This window comes from Dromiciops gliroides, chromosome 3 (assembly GCF_019393635.1).
Source record: "Dromiciops gliroides isolate mDroGli1 chromosome 3, mDroGli1.pri, whole genome shotgun sequence".
Taxonomy (NCBI): Eukaryota; Metazoa; Chordata; class Mammalia; order Microbiotheria; family Microbiotheriidae; genus Dromiciops; species Dromiciops gliroides.
Window position 1 is genome coordinate 58877206 of NC_057863.1, and position 22993 is coordinate 58900198.

General features: G+C 39.5%; 1 protein-coding gene across 1 annotated transcript in view; it reads left to right on the forward strand.

The window, feature by feature from the left end:
* Positions 1-20746, forward strand: part of SLC19A3 (solute carrier family 19 member 3) — a 54493-nt gene extending 33747 nt beyond the window's left edge. Inside the window, exons 4-7 of the mRNA XM_043996670.1 lie at positions 2229-3063; positions 9062-9254; positions 13500-13641; positions 19683-20746. Coding sequence (XP_043852605.1) covers positions 2229-3063; positions 9062-9254; positions 13500-13641; positions 19683-19850 — 1338 coding nt within the window. The 3' untranslated portion in view covers positions 19851-20746. The remainder of the gene's footprint in view (positions 1-2228; positions 3064-9061; positions 9255-13499; positions 13642-19682) is intronic.
* Positions 20747-22993: the final 2247 nt, after the last annotated feature.

A 22993-nucleotide genomic window follows, 5' to 3' on the forward strand; every position in this document is an offset into this window, starting at 1 on the left:
AGGATAGCTAGGGCGTGAAATATATGAACAATAGGCACAACAATGTTAGTGGAAAGAACAAAAGTCAGAACTGAATGTTGCAAAGGATCAAACTTGACTCTAAAGGATAAAGATAGAAAAATGCATTCCTTCTTTATGCCCCATCCCAACTTCTTTGCCAAAATGAGGGACCAGCTTATGGAAAACTACAGATGACTTCTGAACTGTTCACCTTTTTTATTCTGTCTGGGGGAAGGGGAAAATATTGGGAAATGTAGGTGAGTGGGTGGATAGGGACTGACTCTCTGGTTTCACTTTCTCACTCTGAGGAGAGAAAACTCTCTACCAATAATAGTGGTCATTTTCTCTGTAACTGAGAGATAAGTGAGTTGCCTACAGCACTGAAAGGTTAAATGATTTGCCCAGAACCACAGAGTCAATAAAATAAGTCTGTACTCCAAACCAGGTGCTTCTGGATCCATAACTAACTGGCTCTCTGCTATGTCAGGCTGATTTTCCATATAAGCCAGGGGGTCTTAGCCTTTTTTTTTTTTTTTCATCTTGGGGATTCCTTTGGCAGTCTGAAGCCTATGGATCCCTTCTCTGAATAATATTTTTAAATGTATAAAATAAAATGCACAGAATTGCAAAGGATATAAATTATACTGAAATAATTATATCTATATTTTAAAACAAGTTCACTTACCTCAGGTTAAGAACCCCATATTCAGGTGCTATTAAAATCAAAAGGTAGCAATGAAAATTTATTTTAAAAAAGAAAAGATAGGCATATGCCTATAGAGATATATATATGGATAAATCTATGGCTATAGCTATCTCTCCATATTTACATATATGCATATTTACACATATCCCATGTATATATGTGCACATGTATATATTGTATATGTATGTATTTCTGTGTATACATACATATGTGTTTATGTATGTGGAGAGAGAAAGAGAGAGAGAGAGAGAGAGAGAGAGAGAGAGAGAGAGAGAGATGCAGTCACTAATGGTTAGGGCAAACCAAGGTCTGTAATAAGTCTAGCAATTTACTTTCTACCATGGTAAACCAAGCAGTCCAGAAAGATAAAACTTCACTTCTATGGGAACCCACATTTATTTGTTTGTTCATCTATTTATTCATTCATTTATCTATCAGTTTGTTTGTTTGTTTGTATATTTTTATTAAATAGCAGCTTGTTCTTAGAGTGGTACAGATTAGGCCAAGGCTGCATCACTATAGGGCAAGTATCTGGGTACAGGTTTTACCCAGGGGATTATTCCTTTCTTTATCCTATCCTCTGCTCCTAACCAAATTGCAGGTACTGTTTGGTCATAAGAGCAGGATAAGTTGACAACAATCCAACAGACATTTATCAAACACCTACTACACCTACTACCCTGTATACAGGGTGTAGAGGTAGCTCTAAGGGTAATACAAAAACAAAAGTGATACAGTCTATGTCTTCAAGGAGCTTACCTGGGTGGGGGGAGCAAAGGGAAAAGAATTAATAAGCAGATAGCATATATGGGGTATTATGAGAGAGAATGCATCTAGAAAAGTCAAGAAAGTCATAAGGTAAGCCTTGAAACTAGGCAATCGAGGAAGCAGAGGTGAGGAAGAAGTCCATTCAAAGTATGGGTAAGAAAGGCCCATGTGGAACTACTGAGGAAGAGAGATGTAGGGAACAGCAAACCAGGTAAAAGTCTTCCAAGACCAAGAGTTCTCCATTTATAGCCTGCAAATAAACCATGTAAATGGTTACCACGGAGCCCTGTCAGCTTTCCAAATCTGGCTCTTGGAAAATCTGTTTTCTGCTTTTCTTCTCACTGATGGGAGGAATTCAAAAGATACCAAACCAGATCAGAAATTTTATACTAGGTCAAACTATACATCCTAGGTTTCATTGATTTCATTATTCTCAAATGAGACAATATTTATAAAGCACTTAGCCCAGCACCTGGCACGTAGCCAGTGCTATAAAAATGTTTGTTGTTCAGTCATTTCAGTTCATTTGGGGTTTTCCTTGCAAAGATTCAAAGATGTGTGTAGATGTTTTTATATGTATACATATATGTGTATGTGTGTATGTATGTGTGCCTATGTCTACGTTAATGTCTATATCCATGTCCATGTATGGATAGATAAAAATGTTTGCTAGCTATTATTAATTCACATTCATATGCTTGAGAAGCTCTGACTGGCCTCATTGTCATGTAATGCATCTTTTGTGACCCCACAGGTCTCCAATCATATGTTTCCAGTTTGGACTTACTCTTATTTGGTGCTGCTATTCCCCGTGTTTGTGTTGACTGATTACCTTCGGTATAAGCCCATCATCATCTTACAAGGAGTTAGCTTTTTGGTTACCTGGTTGCTGCTCTTATTTGCCCAAGGATTATTAGCCATGCAGGTTGTGGAGTTTTTCTACGGGTTGGTCACAGCCACAGAAGTGGCCTATTACTCCTACATTTACAGTGTGGTCAGTGTGGAACACTACCAAAAAGTAACAAGTTACTGTAGAAGCATCACACTAGTGGCCTACACTGCTGCTTCCGTGCTAGGGCAGCTCTTGGTCTCCCTGGCAAATGTATCTTACTTTTCCCTCAATGTTATAACCATGGCTTCTGTCTCCTTGGCATTTGTTTTCACGTTTTTTCTGCCAATGCCCCAGAAAAGCATGTTCTTCCATAAAAAGTCCGGGGTAGAAACTCCTCAAGGATCACCAGACAAGGATGTAGTGGCGCTAGAGATGCCTAGTAATGGAAGCTCACCAGCCTTCCAAGAAGATGGCATCATTCCAGAATCATCTGCCCAATCAGGAAGGCAGCCAGAAAGCCGATCAGCTGACATTCAGCCAAGAAGCCTGGTGCTGAAAGTGTTTTTGCAGTGGTGCCAAGACTTGAAGGAGTGCTACTTAACCAAACATCTTCTTTTCTGGTCCATTTGGTGGGCTTCTTCCACAGCTGGCTATAACCAAGTGGTAAACTACGTCCAGCTTCTGTGGGATCACAAGGCACCATCTCAAAGCTCTCCTGTGTATAACGGAGCAGTAGAAGCTGTCGCAACGTTTGGAGGTGGGTAGATAAATCCAGAGCGTCCTTTTTTTCAATACTCTCAGTCAATGAACAAACAACGACAGTACTAGTTGTCAGGGATGCAGAGGTAGCTAGGTGGTCCATTGTGTCGAGTGCTCTGTCTGCCTCAGTTGCCTGAACTGTAAAATGGGGATAATGATAAGCATCTACCTCTCAGAGTTGTCATGAGGATCAAATGAGATAATACTCATAGAGTTCTAACACAGTGCCTGGTACGTGGGAGGTACTATAGGAATGATAGCTACAAATAGCTATGTAAAGACAAAAATGAAATGGTCCCTGTGTACAAGGTACGTACCATAGTCACTAAGTAAGCAAAGCTACTACTGGTTGTGAGTAAACAAATAAAGGAGGGAGGAGAGGAAAGGAAGAGAGGAAGAAGGGAAGGAAGGAGGAAGGAAGCAAGGAATTAAGGAAGGAAGGAAGGAATAGAAAAAGAAAGAAAGAGAGAAGGAAGCAAGGAAGGGAGAGAGGGGGAGGGAGAAAGGGAGGGAGGAGGAAGGGAGGGAGGAAGGAGGGGAAAAAGAAAGAAAGAGAGAAGGAAGCAAGGAAGGAAGGGAGGGAGGGAGGGAGGGAGGGAGGAGGGGAGAAAGGCAAGAAGGAAGAGAAAAAGAATGAAGCAAGGGCAGCTAGGTGGCACAGTGGATAGAGCACTGGCCCTGGAGTCAGGAGTACCTGAGTTCAAATCCGGCCTAAGACACTTAACACTTACTAGCTGTGTGAGTGACCCTGGGCAAGTCACTTAACCCCAATTGCCTCACTAAAAAGTTTAAATTAAAAAAAAAAAAGAATGAAGCAAGGAAGGAAGGAAGAGAAAAAGAAAGAGAGAAGGGAGGGAGGGAGGAAGGAAGGAAGAAAGAAAAAGAAGGAAGCAAGAAAGGAAGGAAGGAAGAAAGAAAGAGAGAAAGAAAGGAGCAAGAAAGGAAGGAAGGAAGGCAGTGCTATTATTATCTCCATATTACAGTTCAGGAAACTGAGACAGAGCACTCTATCTACTACATAAATAAGCAATAAGAACAATTACCAATATGTATTTGTAGAGGGAATACTCTCATCAGGAGTTCCCTATACCAATGAAATCAGAATTCTAGCCCCCTCCCCTCCCCCACAAAAATGAGCTCACATTTATAATAGAGTTTGAGGGGGCAGCTAGGTGGTGCAGTGGATAAAGTACTGGTCCTGGATTCAGGAGGACCTGAGTTCAAATCTGGCCTCAGACACTTGACACTTATTAGCTGTGTGACCCTGGGCAAGTCACTTAACCTTTATCGCCCTGCCCCCCCCCAAAAAAAAAGTAGAGTTTGAAAGTATACAAAATGTTTTCTGCATAACAGTCCTGCAAGATAGTGTTACAAATAAGGAAACAGGCTCAGTGGCTCACTGAGTCAGAGTCAAACAGTCACATGGCTAAGAAATGTCAGAGCCATGAATTGAACTCGGATTTTCTGGTTTCAAGTCTAATGTTTCTGTTTTTGTTTGTTGTCTGCTGCTGCTATTCTTGGCAAAATCTTGGGGGGGGGGGGGAGGACGGGGTATAACTCTATAACAAAGAGTACTATTTAAAAGACCTGGCTACAGAAAGGAACATGGCTCCCATTGACAGTATTCATTTTTGTTTTTTGTTTTTTGTTTTTGCAGGGCAATGGGGGTTAAGTGACTTGCCCAGGGTCACACAGCTAGTAAGTGTCAAGTATCTGAGGTCGAATTTGAACTCAGGTACTCCTGAATTCAGGTCCGGTGCTTTAACCACTGCGCCATCTAGCTGCCCCAACAGTGTTCATTTTCAGTGGACTTTTATGGTTCCTAAAAAAAAAACTCAAGGAATTGTGTCTGCTTCCAAACTTGCACTGATTCATTACAGACTTGATTTATATGGCACTTCCTCTGTGGTGATCTCAAGGTGCTGACCCAAACATTTCCAAAGACACTGCCCTTCATAGCATTTAACTGAGGAGGAAAAGAAAAGGGTAAGGATTAGGAAGGACTCTGCTATTGGACCAAAATTGAATCAGAAAACCTCAGAGATCCAACCCATATTTGTAAAGAAATTGCCCCCTGCCCCGTACAAGTCCCCCAACAAGTAATATTTCCATCTTCGCTTGAATCCTTACAGTCATGTGGAGAAGGAGAAGGGATTTTAAGCATTTATTTTTTTTGGGGGGGGGCAGGGCAATGGGGTTAAGTTACTTGCCCAAGGTCACACAGCTAGTAAGTGTCAAGTGTCTGAGGCCGGATTTGAACTCAGGTCCTCCTGAATCCAGGGCCAGTGCTTTATCTACTGAGCCACCTAGCTGCCCTGGGATTAAGCATTTATATATAGCATTTACTATGTGTCCAGGCACTGTGTTAAGTGCTTTACAAATATGATCTCATTTGATCCTCACAATAACCCTGCAAGGTAGGTGCTATCATTATTCCCGTTTTACAGATGAAGAAACTGAGGCAGGCAGAGATTAAATAACTTGCCCAGAGTCACATAGCTAGTAAGTGTCTGAGGCCGGGCTTGAATTAGCATCTTTCAGATTCCAAGTCCATCTGTTTGGGGCTGGATTTGGTTTTGTTTGTAGATATGCCTGAATACTCTCTGACTGTCCACTCCTGTTCCTACTCCTCCATTATGATCTTCCCAGCACTCGGACTAGCTCTTTCTATTGCAGTCTTGTCTCTGCCTCGGTTTCCCCTAATGGGGAGCCCCTACTTCCATAGGTGGTGCAGTCAACTCTTGAGCATCTCCAATTTTTAGAAAGTCCTTCCTTACATTAAGCCTAAATCTGCCTCTTTGTAATCCATAGTTCTTAGTTCTGCCCTATGGGACCAAGTAAAACAATGTCTACCCCCCAGCTTCCTTCAAGACTCTGCTCACCATCTGTCACAGACTTTTCCCAGTCCCTTCCCCCAGCTGCTAGTGCCTTCCCTTTTTAGGTTACCCTCCATCTACTTTGTATATACCTTCAATCAATCAATATTTATTAAGCACCTACTATGTGCTACCTTGTAAGTAACTAGTCATTTACATACTGTTTCTCCCACTGAAATATAAGCTGCCTGTGGGCAAGGACTTTTTTTGGCTCATCTTTGGGCTTAATACAGTGCCTGGCACATAGCGATTATCAACAGAATGAATTCCACTTAATGGCCATTTAAATATTGGAAAAATAAGCTTTGGGGGAGACTACCACCTCCTCACACCCAGTATCTTTGGGTGAGAAGACCTCAGACCACAGGTATTTCATGCCCTGAGCCTTCCATCTGCTCAGCTCAATATGTTCCTTTACATAGTTGTTGGCATGTTGTCTCCCGCATTATTTACTGTGACCTCCTTGAGAGCAGGGATTGGAGGTTATTTTTGCATTTCTTCTGTTCTCCAGAAGTTAGCACAGTGCTTGGCACTTGGTAAGCACTTAATAAATACTAGTTGACTAATCTGACTTTGGAAGTTCCCTAAACAAGGAAGATATTTATTTTGGTAATTGAAAATCAAAGGAGACTTTGAAGATATTTTATAGGAAGTCACATGGTTCCACACCCAAGCCTTTATTGAAATTTTCAGGAAAACCCATTGTCAAGCTCATTCTCTTTCTTCTTGGAGAGTCTAGTTTGAGCCTTAGAACTGGGGGACTATTCTTTCTGGTGACTTCACTTAGGCTCATTTCCTTCCCTTTTGATTTTCTGTACCTGTTTCTGGACAGAAGCCATATCCATTTTCCTTTCCAAACATTTTTACCTAGCCTGTATTTAGACAGGGTCTAAATTTCACATACTCATAAAATGTTCAAGGTCCCCAATTTCCTAAACACAGATATTGTCATTTCATTGTATAGAAAAGAACTCAGGGCAGCTAGATGGCACAGTGGATAAAGCACCAGCCCTGGATTCAGGAGAACCTGAGTTCAAATCCAGCCTCAGACACTTGACACTTACTAGCTGTGTGACCCTTGGCAAGTCAACCCCAATTGCCTCAAAAAAATAAAAATAAAAAGAACTCTACTTTCAATTTCCTAAGCAAATCTACAAATTAGCATAGTTATATGTGCATACATACACACACCTATTGGGGGGGGGGGGTGTTAGCTTTTCCAGGAGAATGTAAACTCTCTGAGGACAGGAACTGCCTTTTGTCTGTATCCTGAGCACCCAGCACCATGCCTGTCACTTAGTAGGTGCTCAATAAATGCTTTTTGCTTGATTGGCAGACCTAAGATCTCAAAAAAATTTGGCCATACCTGCAAGGGATCAAGCAGAAGACTAGCAAGAATTTTACCTAAAAAAAAACATCTGTGTGACCTACAGCCCTAATCCACATAGTCAGAGGACTGGTTACTGAAAAGGAGAGACCAAGTATAGAGGAGACCTTTAACCTGTAAGGAACCTGGGGAAGGGGAGGGAGAGCTTTGGAGCTTGGCTATAAGCAGGGATGTGTTGGACACAGCTAGAAGTAGCTTATGAGATCTGGTTGTTAAATTTTCAGTGTGAACATCTACACCTCAGAAATCAACATGTACTACAAATCAGGGCTTGATTTATTATTTTGTCAATGTCTAGACTTAAGAAAGCAATGGAGAAAATGTTAGTAGTGCAAATTAAAATTTTAAATGTGTCCTGCCACTTTTTTTTTTCCAGAACTGGTCGTTAAACATTTACCAGCACACTGCTTGGTAGACATCTAGAGTCTTTGCTGAAAGTTTAGAAAATTTAAGGCTCTTCATTTCCTCCAAAAGAGAAAATAATATGAGAAACTCTCCTTGGAGGATTGAAGAGACTGAATGCAATGATAAAAAGTAGAATAAGCATGTCACTGGGAGACTTAAGTGACCTGGGTTTTTAGTCCTGGATCAGCTATTTACTAGGTGGGCCTCATTTTCTTTTTTTTTTTTTTTTTGGTGAGGTAATTAGGGTTAAGTGACTTGCCCAGGGCCACACAGCTAGTGAGTGTCAAGGGTCTGAGGCCAGATTTGAACTCAGGTCCTCCTGAATCCAGAGTCTGCGTTCTATCCACTATGCCACCTAGCTGACCCACTCATTTTCTTCATATAAGCAGTGAAGATAATATCCCTCTCAAGCCTCAATATACCCTGAAACAACTCCAAAGGGAACATTTCATTATTGACACGAAAACTACATAGGAATTTTTTAGCAAAGTGCTGGATTTTTGTCAAACCAACATCCCAGAGGACCTTGCCCTTTACAGTAGTCTGGTTCAACATTCCCAATTTCATATCATGCATTTGGTTTTTTTGTTTTTTTGGGTTTTTTTTAGTGAGGCAATTGGGGTTAAGTGACTTGCCCAGGGTCACGCAGCTATTAAGTGTTAAGTGTCTGAGGCCAGATTTGAACTCAGGTACTCCTGACTCCAGGGCCAGCGCTCTATCCACTGCGCCACCTAGCTGTCCCCATACCATGCATTTGTACAGATTTCCCATATCCAGAATGTAATCCCTCTTTACCTTCATCTGAGATCATCTCTCTAATCCTTACAATCACATTTTAGGCATCCCCTCCTCCTTTCCTAATGCTGATAATTGTTAGTATTCTTGTCCATTTGAAAGTGATTTGTACTGTAATGCAGAATCAGATAACCCAGCGTCTAATTTTATCTTTTTTTTTTTTTTGTGGGGCAATGGGGGTTAAATGACTTGCCCAGGGTCACACAGCTAGTAAGTGTCAAGTGTCTGAGGCCGGATTTGAACTCAGGCCCTCCTGAATCCGGGGCCAGTGCTCTATCCACTTCACCACCTAGCCACCCCCATTACCTTTTTATCTGTGTTACCTTGGACCAATCACTCCCTTAATGTCCCTCAGCTTCCATTGCTTCATCTATAAAATAAGAACCTCTACAAACCGTCTTGGACCCTTCCAGCTCTAGAATTATGATTTTGCAATCTATGAATTATTCAACATAATTTCTGATTTTTTCCCCAAATAGATGTTTCCTAGACTGGAACAAATAATTAGCTGGCCTTTATTCTCTTGCTTGCAGGTGCTATGGCAGCCTTTGCTGTGGGATATGTGAAAATCAACTGGGATCTTTTGGGAGAGTTGGCTTTAGGAATCTTCTCAGCCCTGGATGCTGGTTCACTCTTCCTCATGCATTTCACCAACAACATCTGGGTGTGCTATGCTGGCTTTCTGATTTTCAAATCAGGCTATATGCTTCTCATAACCATCGCAGTGTAAGTATTACTGTGTATTTCTCTCAAACTTCTCTCGTTTTTCCCCATTTTTCATAAATAGTATTTTCTTTTTTCCAATTACATGGAAAGATAGTTTTCAATATTCATTTTTTATGAGTTGGAATTCCACATTTTCTCCCTCCCACCCCACCCCCCACCCACCCTGCTCCCCAAGATGGAAAGCAACTTGATATAGGTTAGACATGTGCACTCATGTTAGATATATTTCCACATTAAACTTGTCTAATTTTAAATAAATAAAAACTTACACCCTCTTCTTTGGATAGAAGCACCATTTTAACCACTGAGATCTATCTCGAATGCTTCTTTGTTATATATTGTTGGAAGCAATGCAGCAATTGACCATGTTACTTTCTCTGAATTTTGCGGAGGACGATGAAACTAGGAAAAGGTCAATTGTGCTGAACAATTGGTTTGGCCAAGGATGTGTCATTGGCTTTTGATTTGATTTCGTTTTGTTTTGTAAATTATCATAAAAGGATATGATTCCATCATGTACTCACTGGTAAGGTTTCTTTCAGTCCCAGGCTCTTGTTGGGTAACCCTAGCATACCTACCTCTCTGTGAAACCAGTTTTAGAAATGTTCCCAAGAAAGTGAAATAAAGATACCCCACAGAGACCTACATACAGAGTTTATATAAAGATCAAACTCCCACAGATGTTTTTGAAAGCACAGGAGAGGCCAAGGCCCGCCCTGATTCATAAAGAAAGCCAAAATATGCTATCAGGAAATCATTAAAAGAGCTAGAGATATGAAGATGGAACTCCATGGTGCCAGGGAGGGAAAAACACCCAAAGGGATGAGGCATTCGTTGCTCACAACTTCCTATTTAGTAATAGATTAGTGATAAAATAATCAACCAAGAATGACATCTTGGCTCCATCTCTCATTTATTTGCATAATGTTGGACTAGGACACACACCTTCTAGCTCAAAATCTATGGTCCACTGACCTTCCTGTGGTCTACTCTGGGAAACAGTAACATCGGCCCTATTCCCTTTCTTCAGCTCTGCAAGGTCTGCTTCAAAGTTTCAGCCCTGGGGCAGCTAGGTGATGCAGTGAATAAAGCACCAGCCCTGAATTCAGGAGGACCTGAGTTCAAATTCTGCCTAAGACACTTGACACTTACTAGCTGTGTGACCCTGGGCAAGTCACTTAACCCTAATAGCACCAAAAAAAAAAAGTTTCAGCCCCAGTTGTCTATTAGGCTCAAAGGGGCAGCTAGGCAGAGAATGGATAAAGTGTCTGGAATCAAGAAGAGTCTTCCTGCATTCAAACTGGGCCTCAGACATTTCCTAGCTGTGTGACTCTGGGCAAGTCACTTAACCCTTATTTGTCTCAGTTCCTCATCTGTAAAATGAGCTAGAGAAGGAAATGGCAAACCACTACAGGATCCTTGCCAAGAAAACCCCAAATAGGGTCACAAAGAATCAGACATGATTGAACAACATCATCCTGATCTTATAAACTCAAGTGATTTCCCCACCTATTTTGGATATCAGACTTTTATCAGTGGTATTCCAATAATAAATCTTATGTAAAAGTTCCTACAGTATTTAGCTTGTAAATTCAAGATTTTCTTGCCCGGACCACTTGGAACATTAAAAATTATCCAAGTGTTTCTTCCATATTTAGAGTTAACTACAGCACAGAGCCTGTATGTGAGGGTAACAGTCCTGGTCAAGGTCAGGGCACTCTGTCCCATTGTATTCCTAACTCCCCACATAGGTGGTTGCCAAGTCAGAGATCCTTTAAGGAGGGGTTAAGGTTTTCCTTTTGTGTGACGGCAAGGAAAATTGCATGTCCTTAAAAAGAAAAAGAAAAAAAAAGGTGGTCACTTCAAGACCTCCAAAGCCAGTCTACTGATCTTCTAAGTATTCATGAGCCACTGCCTTTATAGATCTTGTCTAGACCTGACAAGGGTTAGATGTCCAAACATTTGTACAAAATGAATTAAGACTCGAGCAAGGAACAATCTGAATGCCAAGAGAGAAATTCGTTTCTTGTTTCAACTCAGACCCCTAAAAAGACACTTATATATGTTTTGAGGAAAATGAGTATAAAATAGTATTGAGTATAAAAAATGAGAAAATGCAAGTAATATTAGAAGTTGTTTGTCCTTCATTCTCAAAGAAGACCATGACATGAGGAGGTGATGTCATGACTTGCAGTGAACTGGATTTAATTGAGGCAGGGTTGTGCAAAGTCACCAGCCTCATTCTTTCCTCTGGAGACATCTGGGTCCAGTGGCAAGATATATATCAGGACAACTGGAGGTGGCCCTGGATGTTTTTTCAAGGAAATTGGGATTAAATGACCCAAGGTTATATAGCTAGTAAGGGTCTGGGGTGAGATTTGAATGCAGGTCCTCTTCAGCACCTGTGCTTTATCCACTGCACTACCTAACTGCCCAATGGTAAAAGTATCTTGGTTCAATAAATAGAATACTAAGTGTGGAATCCAGAAGATTTGGATTCAAATCCCACATCTGGTACTTATTGTATGACTGAACAAATCACTTAAACTCCTACCTGGTTATTTATTATATTGTTGAAGGGAGATTCCACCCTGGAAGTTACCCAGGATAACAAATCATAGTTGTTGTTTTTAACAGATACTGTTTAGTAGGATCCCTGTGAGACCTTATTTTGTGTCCTGGATTTTGTAATTTTCCATTGTGATGATCTATTCTGGTTTAATTGTATGTTTTGTGTATGGTTTGATGGTTTTTTTTGCTCTTGTTAATTTGAGATTTCAGTTAATTCATTCAACAAATATTAGTAGCCTATTTTGTGCATAGCACTGAGCAAGAAGCAAAGAGTTTATAGTCTACAAAGATTGTTAGAGTTAAAAATAAATACTAGAGGGGCAGCTAGGTGGCACAGTGGATAGAGCACCGACCCTGAAATCAGGAGGACCTGAGTTCAAATCCGACCTCAGACACTTGACACTTACTGGCTGTGTGACCCTGGGCAAGTCACTTAGCCCCAATTGCCTCACTAAAAAAATAAATAAATAAATACTAGAAATACTAGAATGGGGGGGAATGCTTGCATTAAATATCATCAGTAAAAGACTGATATCCAAAATACATGGGGAATAAACACAGACATACACCAAGAGCTATTTCCCAATAGATAGGTAGCAAAAGGATAGGAATAGTTTTCAAAAGAGATTTTGAATATATGAATGATTTGTGATTTCAGGAGGACCTCTCCTCTGAAGAGTGTGTGTGTATATATATATATATATATATATATATATATATATATATATATATATATATATATATATAAAATCTATGACTTAGTAAATGAGTTGTAAAGTACAGAGAAAATAAGTGACTTGTGTCCCAGGTAGGATTTGAACCCAAGTCTTCCTGACACCAATCCTCATACTGTATCTAATATGCCCTGTGCTACTACTTCTTGGTTTTGAATAGGACTCTATTTATTTATTTGGGGCTGGGTGTCCCTTTCTTGCTAGCTGTACATAAGATGCTCATGGCCCAAACTCATTACTGATCAGCACAGGAGTTTTGACCTGCCCTGTTTGTAGTAGTAGTAGTAGTAGTAGTAGTAATAAGAGGAGGAGGAGTAATGATGATGGTGGTGGTGATGATGATAATAATTTTAATTTAAAGTTTTGAGCTCCAGATTTTATCCCTCCTTCCTCTTCCCCCTTCCTTAGACTGTAAGCAATCAGATATATGTTACACATGTGAAATTACGTAAAATATTACCATATTAGTCATTTTCCTGCCCTGTTTTTATGTGTCAGTTTGTCCTTCCTTACACAACTTGGTACCGCCCCCCCCCCCATTCCTAGGAGGTCACTCTGTTGGTCCCAGACTTAGATTGAACAGCTTTAGCAGTACTTCAGCTCAGAACTCCCAAACTCAGGAGATTTACCAACATCAGCTTCCCCAGGAGCTGGGATTACAGCTAAAGATAAGGAATAGGGCTTGAACAGATAAGCCAATTTCTCCCCTCTTCCTCCCTCCCAACCCTTAATTTTTCCTCTACCTCACTGTTAAAGTTTTTGGAATAAGATGATTAAAAGTAGAGTGGATTTCCCTATTAGGACAATGCTTTATCTACCCTAAAATCCTTGAGCATGAGCCCAACAAAGATAGCTATATCTTCTGCTCTTACCCTCCTTTTTTTTTGCAATACAGGTATTTTGATATTGTTGATATAATTGACCATTTATATCATGTTAGATTTCAGATTGCAGTGAATCTCAGCATGGAACGCTATGCTTTAGTTTTTGGAGTCAATACCTTCATGGCCTTGGTGATTCAGACCATAATGACATTAATCGTAGTTGACTCTAGAGGTCTGAGTCTGCACATCGACATTCAGGTAAGTTTCTTTAAGCAAATTCTCCTGGGGAGTGGGGTGGCAAAAGTGTAATTAGGCAGCTAGGTGAGAAGAATTGGAGTTAGGAAGGCCTGAGATAGAATCCTACCTCAGGTATTTACTGGTCATGTGACCCAGAGAGTCAAACGAATTAAAGCCTTTCACAAACCTTAGAGAGCTTTTTAAATGCTAGCTACTGTTAACTATTAACTAAGGTGGCCCTAGCCTTTGCCCTGAATATGAAATTCAGATGTTACTCACTGCAAAGTCCCAAGGAATGCTTCCTCCTTGTGGGCATCATCCTCAGGCTCAGGCTTCACCTTCTAATCTCCAGCCATAGCCAGACCAGAAACATACAAACCTCAGGTTTTCTCAGGGTGATTCTTCTCCACTTGTAGCTGCATCTATTTCACCTTGACTTGTTAAAGGGGGGCAAAAATGGCTAGTTACAACTCTCACCTGGTGGCATGTTTTCTTTTTTCTTTTCTTTTTTTTTTTTTTTCAGTGAGGCAATTGGGGTTAAGTGACTTCCCCAGGGTCACACAGCTAGTAAGTGTTAAGTGTCTGAGGCCGGATTTGAGCTCAGGTATTCCTGACTCCGGGGCAGGTGCTCTATCCACTGATGGCATGTTTTCAAAAGGAAATCCTGGAATGGACATTTTTCTAGCCTTAGAAATAGAAATCATCATGGAAAGATAGGAGTAAAATATAAAGCCTCTTCCATTTTAAAAAAAATGTTATTTATTTTATGGAACAAAACAAGCATTTATATAACATTATAATTTTTTTTAAGAGAAAAAGTGGTCTAAAACAGGAAAAAAAGAAGAGAAAAGCAGGAGATAATTTAGTAAAGATCTTGAACTCATTGGATCCTTATCGTCATTATATATATTTGGGGGGGGGGAACAGTAGGGGTTAAGTGACTTGCCCAAGGTCACACAGCTAGTAAGTGTCAAGTGTCTGAGGTCACATTTGAACTCAGGTCCTCCTGAATCCAGGGCCAGTGCTTTACCTACTGCACCACCTAGCTGCTCCTCAGGAACTGTATCTTCATTGAAGGCAGAAAAAAGGGAGAGGGCTTACTTAGGCTTCAATGAATGAATTTTAGCTTATGTATAGGAAAACACAAGGTGTTCCAAAAGAACCTTTTGGAATACCTTCTTCTTTTTAACAATGAAGTATTAAAAAGGTTTGCTAATAGAATCATTCAATATAGCTAGTGTTCCTATTTGTTTGAGATAGTCCACATATCTTCCTGCCTGAATGCAATAGAATTAACTGGGTAACATCTATTTTTTAAAAGATCTTTTAATTTTTTTAATTTATTTTTTCTCAATTACATGTAAAAAATTCTAACATTCTTTTTTTTTAATGTCTGAGTTCCAAATTCTCTCCCTCCCTCCCTCCCTCTCTCCCATTAGACATAGATTATATATGTGTAGTCATGAAAAACCTATTTCCAAATTCGCCATGTTACAAAAGAACACAGACCAAAAAAAAAGGCAAGAAAAATAAAGAACATTTTAAAGTATGCTTTGATCTCCATTCATATTCCATTAGATCTTTTTCTGGCAGTAGATAGCATTTCTCATCATAAGTCTTTTGGAATTGTCTTCTATCATTGTATTGCTGGGAATAGCTAAGTCATTCACAGTTGATCATTGTACAATATTGCTATTAAATGTATAATGTTCTTATGGTTATGCTCACTTCACTTTGCATCGATTCACATAAGTCTTCTCAGGTTTTTCTGAAAGCATCCTGCTCATTATTTCTCAAAACCCGCGTATTCAATCACAATCATTTATTACAACTTGTTCAGCCAGTCCCCAACTGATGGGCATCCCCTCAATTTACAATTCTTTGCATGATAAAAAGAACTGATAAAAGTATTTTTGTACATATACAAATGGGATTTCAATGAAAAAGAGGTCTTTCAAGCATTTGTGATGAAAAGACCTGAACTGAATAGAAAATTTTATTTTCAAATACAAGAACCTGGAGAAGCATAAAAAGATAAACAGGAAAAAGACTTCATGAGGGATATTAAAAGATCAAACCGTTTATGTTCCTACATGGGAAGATAATACTTCAAAATCATAAGAACTATCTCAGTAAGAAACTCACAGAAGACACAGGTCTGAAGATATGATATCTGTAAAGCATTTATGTTTTGTTCTTTTGGGGGCAGACAGGGTGGGGTGTCTTATGTCTGGGGCTGGATTTGGCCTTGGGACCTCCTGGGTCCAGGGCTGGTGCTTTGTCCACTGTGCCACCTAACTAATCCATGATGACATCATTAAAATAGGGTTGAGGTGTAGGAGAAATAAACTGAAGGAGGGAGTAAAAAAAACACAACCCAGACCCCTACATATCTTTCCAGTCTTATTCTACTTCATCCATTCCATGAAGCAGACATATCTTCCTACTTGTTGTTCCTTACAAAGGATGCTCTATCTCCTTCCCCTGCCCCATCCCATTTTTTTAATGCTCTCCTCATCTCTGTCTCACATTATCCCTGGATTCCTTCAACACTCATCTCAAATGCTACCTTCAACAGGAGGTCTTTTCTGGTTTCCCCATTTGCTAATGTCTTCCACTATAAGATTACTTTCTATCTACCTGGTATGTATCTTTGATATACCTATTTATGTACATGTCTCTACTACTTGAATGTAAGCTCCTTGAAAGCTGTCTGTCTGTTGCTTTTTCTTTGTATCCCCAGTGTTTAGTGCCTAGCACTGCTTATTGATTGAATGAGAGATCCACTGGCAGTTGTCAGGTATCTCATTCTCATGCTCTATTCAGATTTTCCCATCAGCCCTACCACCCCTCCCCCCCTGCCCCCAGCTTCAGAGACTTACTCTCAGTACTGCATGCTTTAAGCTTTCCTCCTGAAAATGAAGTCAGTATTTCATATGAAAGAATGAAAACAAAGCTGAGGTGACAAAAAATAGAGATGAAAAATCGTGGCAAAGAGGTTCTTTGACATAAGGATTACAACAGCTGTTCCCATTTAGATGATCCTCTGAGGGTAATGTAGACTGGCGGTCTCCGTGATATCCCTAGTCCCACTTGGCACCAAACCATCCTTCTCAGTCTTAGTAAAGAAGCCAAATGAGCCCTGATTTGCAGACTCTATTAGATTAGTCATCCAGTGATGGATATTTTTGTTTTTATGTTAAACCAAATGAAAGTAAAATGCATGGAAATGGGAAAATAATTCCTAAGAGAGGGGAGACTGTCTATAGGAAGAAATAATATACCCAATACAGGGCAGAACAGAATGCTCTTATAAATAAATAAATAAATGGATTGTAACTCAACTATGGTTTTGATACTCCATCACACATTTTTTTTAAAATGGAAACCAGCTGTTTTCACTCCTTATGTGACCTTGAGTAATTGATTCCTTTACCTGTCTGGTCCTCTGTTTCCTCAAGTATAAAATGGGGAATTGGTGGTGACCTCAAAAATCTCATCTAGATCTAAGATACTATTAATCACAAACAATGATTTTTAAATGGGGCTTAAGCAGTGATATGCCGGTGTTTACCAAAGAACTCTAAGGGACTGGGGAAAATGCATACCCTTTTAAGTTTAACCTGGATTATTAACATTTTCTCCATCATTAAGTCTAAATGATCTACAAAATGATAAAGCATGTCTTTATTTATAGCAGTTGTAGATCTCCAAGGTATACATGTTCTCACCGGAAATTTAAACACTGGCTCTCCTGAGCTGCTTTAAGTTGATTCTAGCATACCCTCAGGTTTAAAGAAATTACCAGAATTCCCTACCTTAACAAAGTATTGGATCATATATTTGTCAATTTAGCATTCAAATATTCACATAAGTATATATTATATACTATAAGTAAATGTCTTCAATGGGGGCTTTACTTTTTTTCCCATAATCACAAACCCACCTAATAACTTTGAGTTTTTATAGAATTATGACATTTCTCCTAAACTCAAAGCTTCAATTTTTCTCTGGGCATTTACTTAGCCTAGAAATGAGTAGAGACCAAGACTAGGTCTTTGCCACAAAAGGAAGCATTGGAAGCAACACAGTTGACTTAATCTGAAGGTAATCATTCTACAGGTCAAGAGTACAACCAGTCCTCTTCCTGTGAAATTAATTTAAAAGGGGGTGTAGGTATGGGGAAGGTTAGGGTTTTAAAAAAAATACTTCTAGGAATGTTTGAACAGGTTGTGGTATATTCATATAAAAGAATACTATTTGCTATGAGAAATGATGAGCAAGGGGATTTCAGAAAAACCTGTAAAGACTTACATGAACTGATACTGAGTGAAGTGAGCAGAACCAAGAGAATACTGTACATAGTAACAGCAACACTGTGTGATTATCAACTATGATAGACTTGGCTCTTCTCAGCAATACAATGATCCAAGAAAATTCCAAAAGATTTATGATAGAAAATGTGCTCCACACCCACAGAAAGAATTATGCAGTCTGAATACAGATGGAGGCACACTATTTTCACTTTTCTTTTTGTTGTTTTTTTTCTTTCTATTGGTTTTTCCCTTTTGTTCTGATTTTTCTTTTATAATGTGATGAATGTGGAAATGTATTTAACATGATTGTACTGTATAATCTATGTCAAATTGCTTTCTGTCTTGTGGAAATGTATTTAACATGATTGTACTGTATAATCTATGTCAAATTGCTTTCTGTCTTGGGAAGACAGGAGGAAGAAAATTTTAGAATTCAAAATCTTAGAAAAATGAATGTTAAACTATTTTACATGTAATTGGGAAAAATAAAACACTTTTAATAGAAAAAGTACTTCCAGTTTCACATATTTTAATATGGATTTCAAAGGGGAAGAAAAGTGATCTTTGGACATGGAATTAGACCACCTGGGTTTAAATACACTTCTGATTCCTCCTCTTTTTATGTCTTCAGGCAAGTCGTTTAAATTCTCTATGGCTTTTGATTCCTCATCTCTAAAATTATGAGGTTGAAATAGATTGTTTCTTTTGTTGTTGTTGTTTTTTGTTTGGGTTTTTTTGTGGAGCAATGAGGGTTAAGTGACTTGCTCAGGGTCACACAGCTAGTAAGAGTCAAGTGTCTGAGGCCGGATTTGAACTCAGGTCCTCCTGAATCCAGGGCCAGTACTTTATCCACTGTACCACCTAGCTGCCCTGAAATAGATAATTTCTAAGGTTCCTTTCCTCTTTAACATTCTACTAAATTCAATGAAAATTTAGCGATCTGAACTTTGTATTCAGAAGTATAATATTCTTCCAATAGAAATACTTGCTCCATGAGTTTTTTCCCCATAGTCATGATGAGTTATACTTAGTTATTTCACTCAGTCTTTCATAAATCTGACAATGCATCCACAAAGCAACAGATGGAGCAAAAGAACAAATTCTAAAGGATTTGGCAAGGGAAGTGCTCTTTTGGTATTTAAAACCCTCAACAACCTGTCTCCTTCCTACCTTTCTATTCTTTTTATACTTTACTTGCCATCCCCATAATCCATGCTCTAGCTGTATTTGGTATTCCTCACACATAATACTCCCATATCCCTACTCTAGGTCTTTTTCACTTATTGTCTGTCAGTCATCCATGGAATCCTGCCCTCCTCAATTTTATCTCATGGTTCCCCTGGCCTCTTTCAAGACTCAGGTCAAATCCCAACTTATCCAGATGTTGTTCTGCAGTTCCTCTTACCACTAATTCTTTTCCTCTGCGGTTATTTTCCATTTATGCTGCCTGTTTCTTCTATGTACATTATTATTTACATGCTATATCCCCAATAGAATGGGATTTCCTTGAGGGCAGGGACCTTGTTTTAGCCTTTCTTTTATTGGTACAGTGACATGGAGCAAGTATTTAATAAGTGATTATTGACTGACCAAATGTCATTTTAACTATACCTTGAAAAGTTCCTGTATGGGACCTTGTTCTAATTTAGCCCCATACTCTAACCAAACCAATTTTATACTTCAGTAGGGTAAAGCACTGACAATTATGCATGTGTGTGAGTAACTAAATCTATTTGTTTTTTCCAGTTCCTAATTTACGGGACCTACTTTTTCGTTATTGCCGGGATTTTTATAGTGAGAAGTATTTATATAATCTATTCTACTAAATGCAAAAAAGAGAAAATAGCTACCATCACCAACCCAGATTCAAATGAAGCAACACCAGAAGAATGTAACCAATCAACAAAGCTTTAGCTCTGTTCACATTGGTCTCGGGGTTTTTTTTGTTTTGTTTTTTGGGGTTTTTTTTGCAGAATATTACTTTGATTCAAAATGTGCTATTTTTAAAAATTGATTCATGACCATGAATCAAAAAATGTGGGTTGACTAGCTGCCAATGGACCTGTTCCAAAGCACCATCAATCTCAGTCCCACCAGACCAGGTCTTCAGCTGACCTCAGGTAAATTGGGTGCCACCAAGATATTCGGTCATTCTGATTAGGATAACCTATGTGCATATGTCAAGTGAAGAACATAGGTCTCCAATTCCCAACTGTACTGCTCACGAGCCACAGTGTGTCAGGACAACTGAAGCTTTTTGACAACCTAAGGATGTAAAGGTGAGCATTCTCTCCATCTGCATAAACTGCTAAATGGACCAGCCAGAATTTCTTCTCAACAGATGTCTGGTTTTGCCAAAACAAACAGCTCCCATGAAAATGTTCACTATTGCATCATTCTTCCTCCTCCTTAATTAAGCACACCCTCTGAGCTACTTATAATTCTCCTGGAAAATACAGCCATCTGTGCTCGTGTCTGAAGGACACCCCACTAAACCCTGAAATGCTGAGGTGTTGCTCAGAAACTGTCACTGGATGAGTTCCCAACCAGTTGTTCCTTATCTCAATTATTAAACCATGTTGTCAAGAGACTAAAGTAGATTTTAGAAACTCATCAGGGTGCTAGTTCTGGCTCCGAGCTCAGCTCCCAGTGTGACCCATACACCTCAGTTGCACTCACTTCCATTTGACAGGGAGTATATCATTATATCATTGTTATCATTTTCTTGAAGGAAAGGACCTACTGGAAAGGATTTCTGAAATCTCTTTATTTTGCCCTCCCTCAAAAGAGAGATTTCCAGAAATCCTTTCCCATGGGTCTTTAAAAATATTGTCTATTATTTATTAATTGATCTTCAATATCTGTTGGTGCTAAATAAATGTTTTAAATATGAAAAAGTTTTTTTCTAACTTTCCATGGGTAATTTTTATGGGTCACTAGTGCTTGTCCCTAAAAGACAGTATGAGAAATTAAATTGGAAATTTCTAAAACAGAGTCTGCAACTGTGAGAAGAGACCCCAACAGTGACTTTAAGACCTAACTACCTGCAATGCTCACTCCAAAAGCGAACCCAATTAAATATTCAGGGTGATGATTAGGCACTTTGCAAGTACAAGGGCATTCCACTCTTTGATAAAGGACCTATGAAATCAGACGCTAACTCCCTCCAGACGAAGAACTAATAAAAAGTACACATAATATATTTTTACGTACAGTATAAATCTGCATCAAATGGTGGTCTTCTCTAGTGCAAGGTGGGGAGGGAGAGAGGGAGATAGTTCAGAACTTAAAGTGTAACCCTCCAAAAAATTAAATTAAATTTTTAAAACGTTCAGTTCAGAGGCAGAATACATGTGTACAACACACAGGTTCATTGGCAAGAGTCCAGATTTCTGGAATCACATCATTAGAAGGGGAGACTGACAGATCATCAATGACAGTTGCTCAATCACCCTATTGTTTCATTCTCCATCTCTTTGACTTTTGACTTTTCAGACCAAGACACCCTTCCCTGGATATTACTCCCTCCCCTATGTTTCTTCCCCTATTTGAATCATGGTTCCACCTGCTTAAAAATCTTTAAATAAGGGGCATGAACTTACTCTGGCTTAGCCAGTCTTCCATAGGTCCAGGGGATGTGGCCCCAGTGAATACTTTGTTCTGTCACTGGTTGACATGTCAGGGATGATGGTAGTCATTGGATCTGTAACGATTGGAATGGTGCTACCTGCTGGAGATTTACTGTAGAAAAGCTACGCCATGAGGTGAAGGTCTCTGAGGGCAAGACCATGTGTCTTTTCTTTGGCATCAGGAAGTGACGTTTGCTTGTGGGAGGAAGAAGGGGGGCCTGGCCCTCTGACCCTCACTTTTCGTGTGGACTCTGGTGGAGAGCGGAGCTAGGAATACTCTCTCCCTTTAATAGATAGATGAATCTAGGCCTTTCTCTCTCTCTTTACTAAATTCTTATTCTCCTTAATAAATGCTTAAAAGTCTAACTCTTTCTAAAGCTTATAATTTATTGGTGACCACTCATTAGATATTTTAGATAGTATAGCCAAAAATTTTAGCCCTTAACATATCCCAGAGGAAAATGGAATGGGCTGCTTCAAGGTGTAGTGAGTTTCCCCTCATTGGAGGTCTTCTTGCAAAAGCTGGATGGCCACTTGCTGGGTACCTTGGATTAAATGAGCCATGTCAGAGGTGTTAGACATGTTGCTACAGAGCCATTATGCTAAGCCTAAGGTTGCAAATGCGAAAACAAACACCATCAAAACTCAATCATTTACACTCTATTTGGGCAGACAACACGCAAGAGGAAGCTTTAAAAATAAGAGAAAAGGAAAAGGGAAGCTATACAGGGGCATGATGGAGCATGCTGAGGTGTGATGGATAAATCCAAAGGAGTGTGGGAAAGGAAGAAATGGCTGGCCAGGTAGAGGAGGAAGAGAACAATTGCAATGATAAGCAATGTCTTCTAAGAAGATAAAAAGGGATGTGGAAGTTGCAGGAGATAATCAGAAGAGGTAAAACAAGGCTTGCTAAGAACTTAATTAGGCAGAGATCTAACCAGGAGTCTTTTTTCTTCTTTTTTTTTGATGAGGCAATTGGGATTAAGTGGCAAATTAAGCTAGTGTCAAGTGTGTGAAGTCAGATTTAAATTCAGGTCCTCCTGAATCCAGGGCCAGTGCTTTATATACTGCACCACCAAGCTGCCCCACTTAGAAGTCCTTTCTAACCCTTCTACTAGCTTTCCCTCTAAGTCTCCTTGGGATCACATTGCCCAGGAAATCCCTTATTCTGAGATGTCTCCTCAAAGGCCCCTCCAAAATAGAGAAAAAGTCAATTTAGATGAACTCACAGTGGTTATGCATAATACCAAAATACTCGAGTCTCATAATTTTCTACCTGGCTATGCTTCATAAGTTACATTGGCCCTTGTGAAATCAGGCTGAGAATAGATCAGTGTCAACAAAGAGTATGCTAATTGCTGGACTCATTGAAGAAAGAGAATCTCAGTTGTCCAATAAAGAAATGGAGATGTTTCAGGAGGTAGTGAG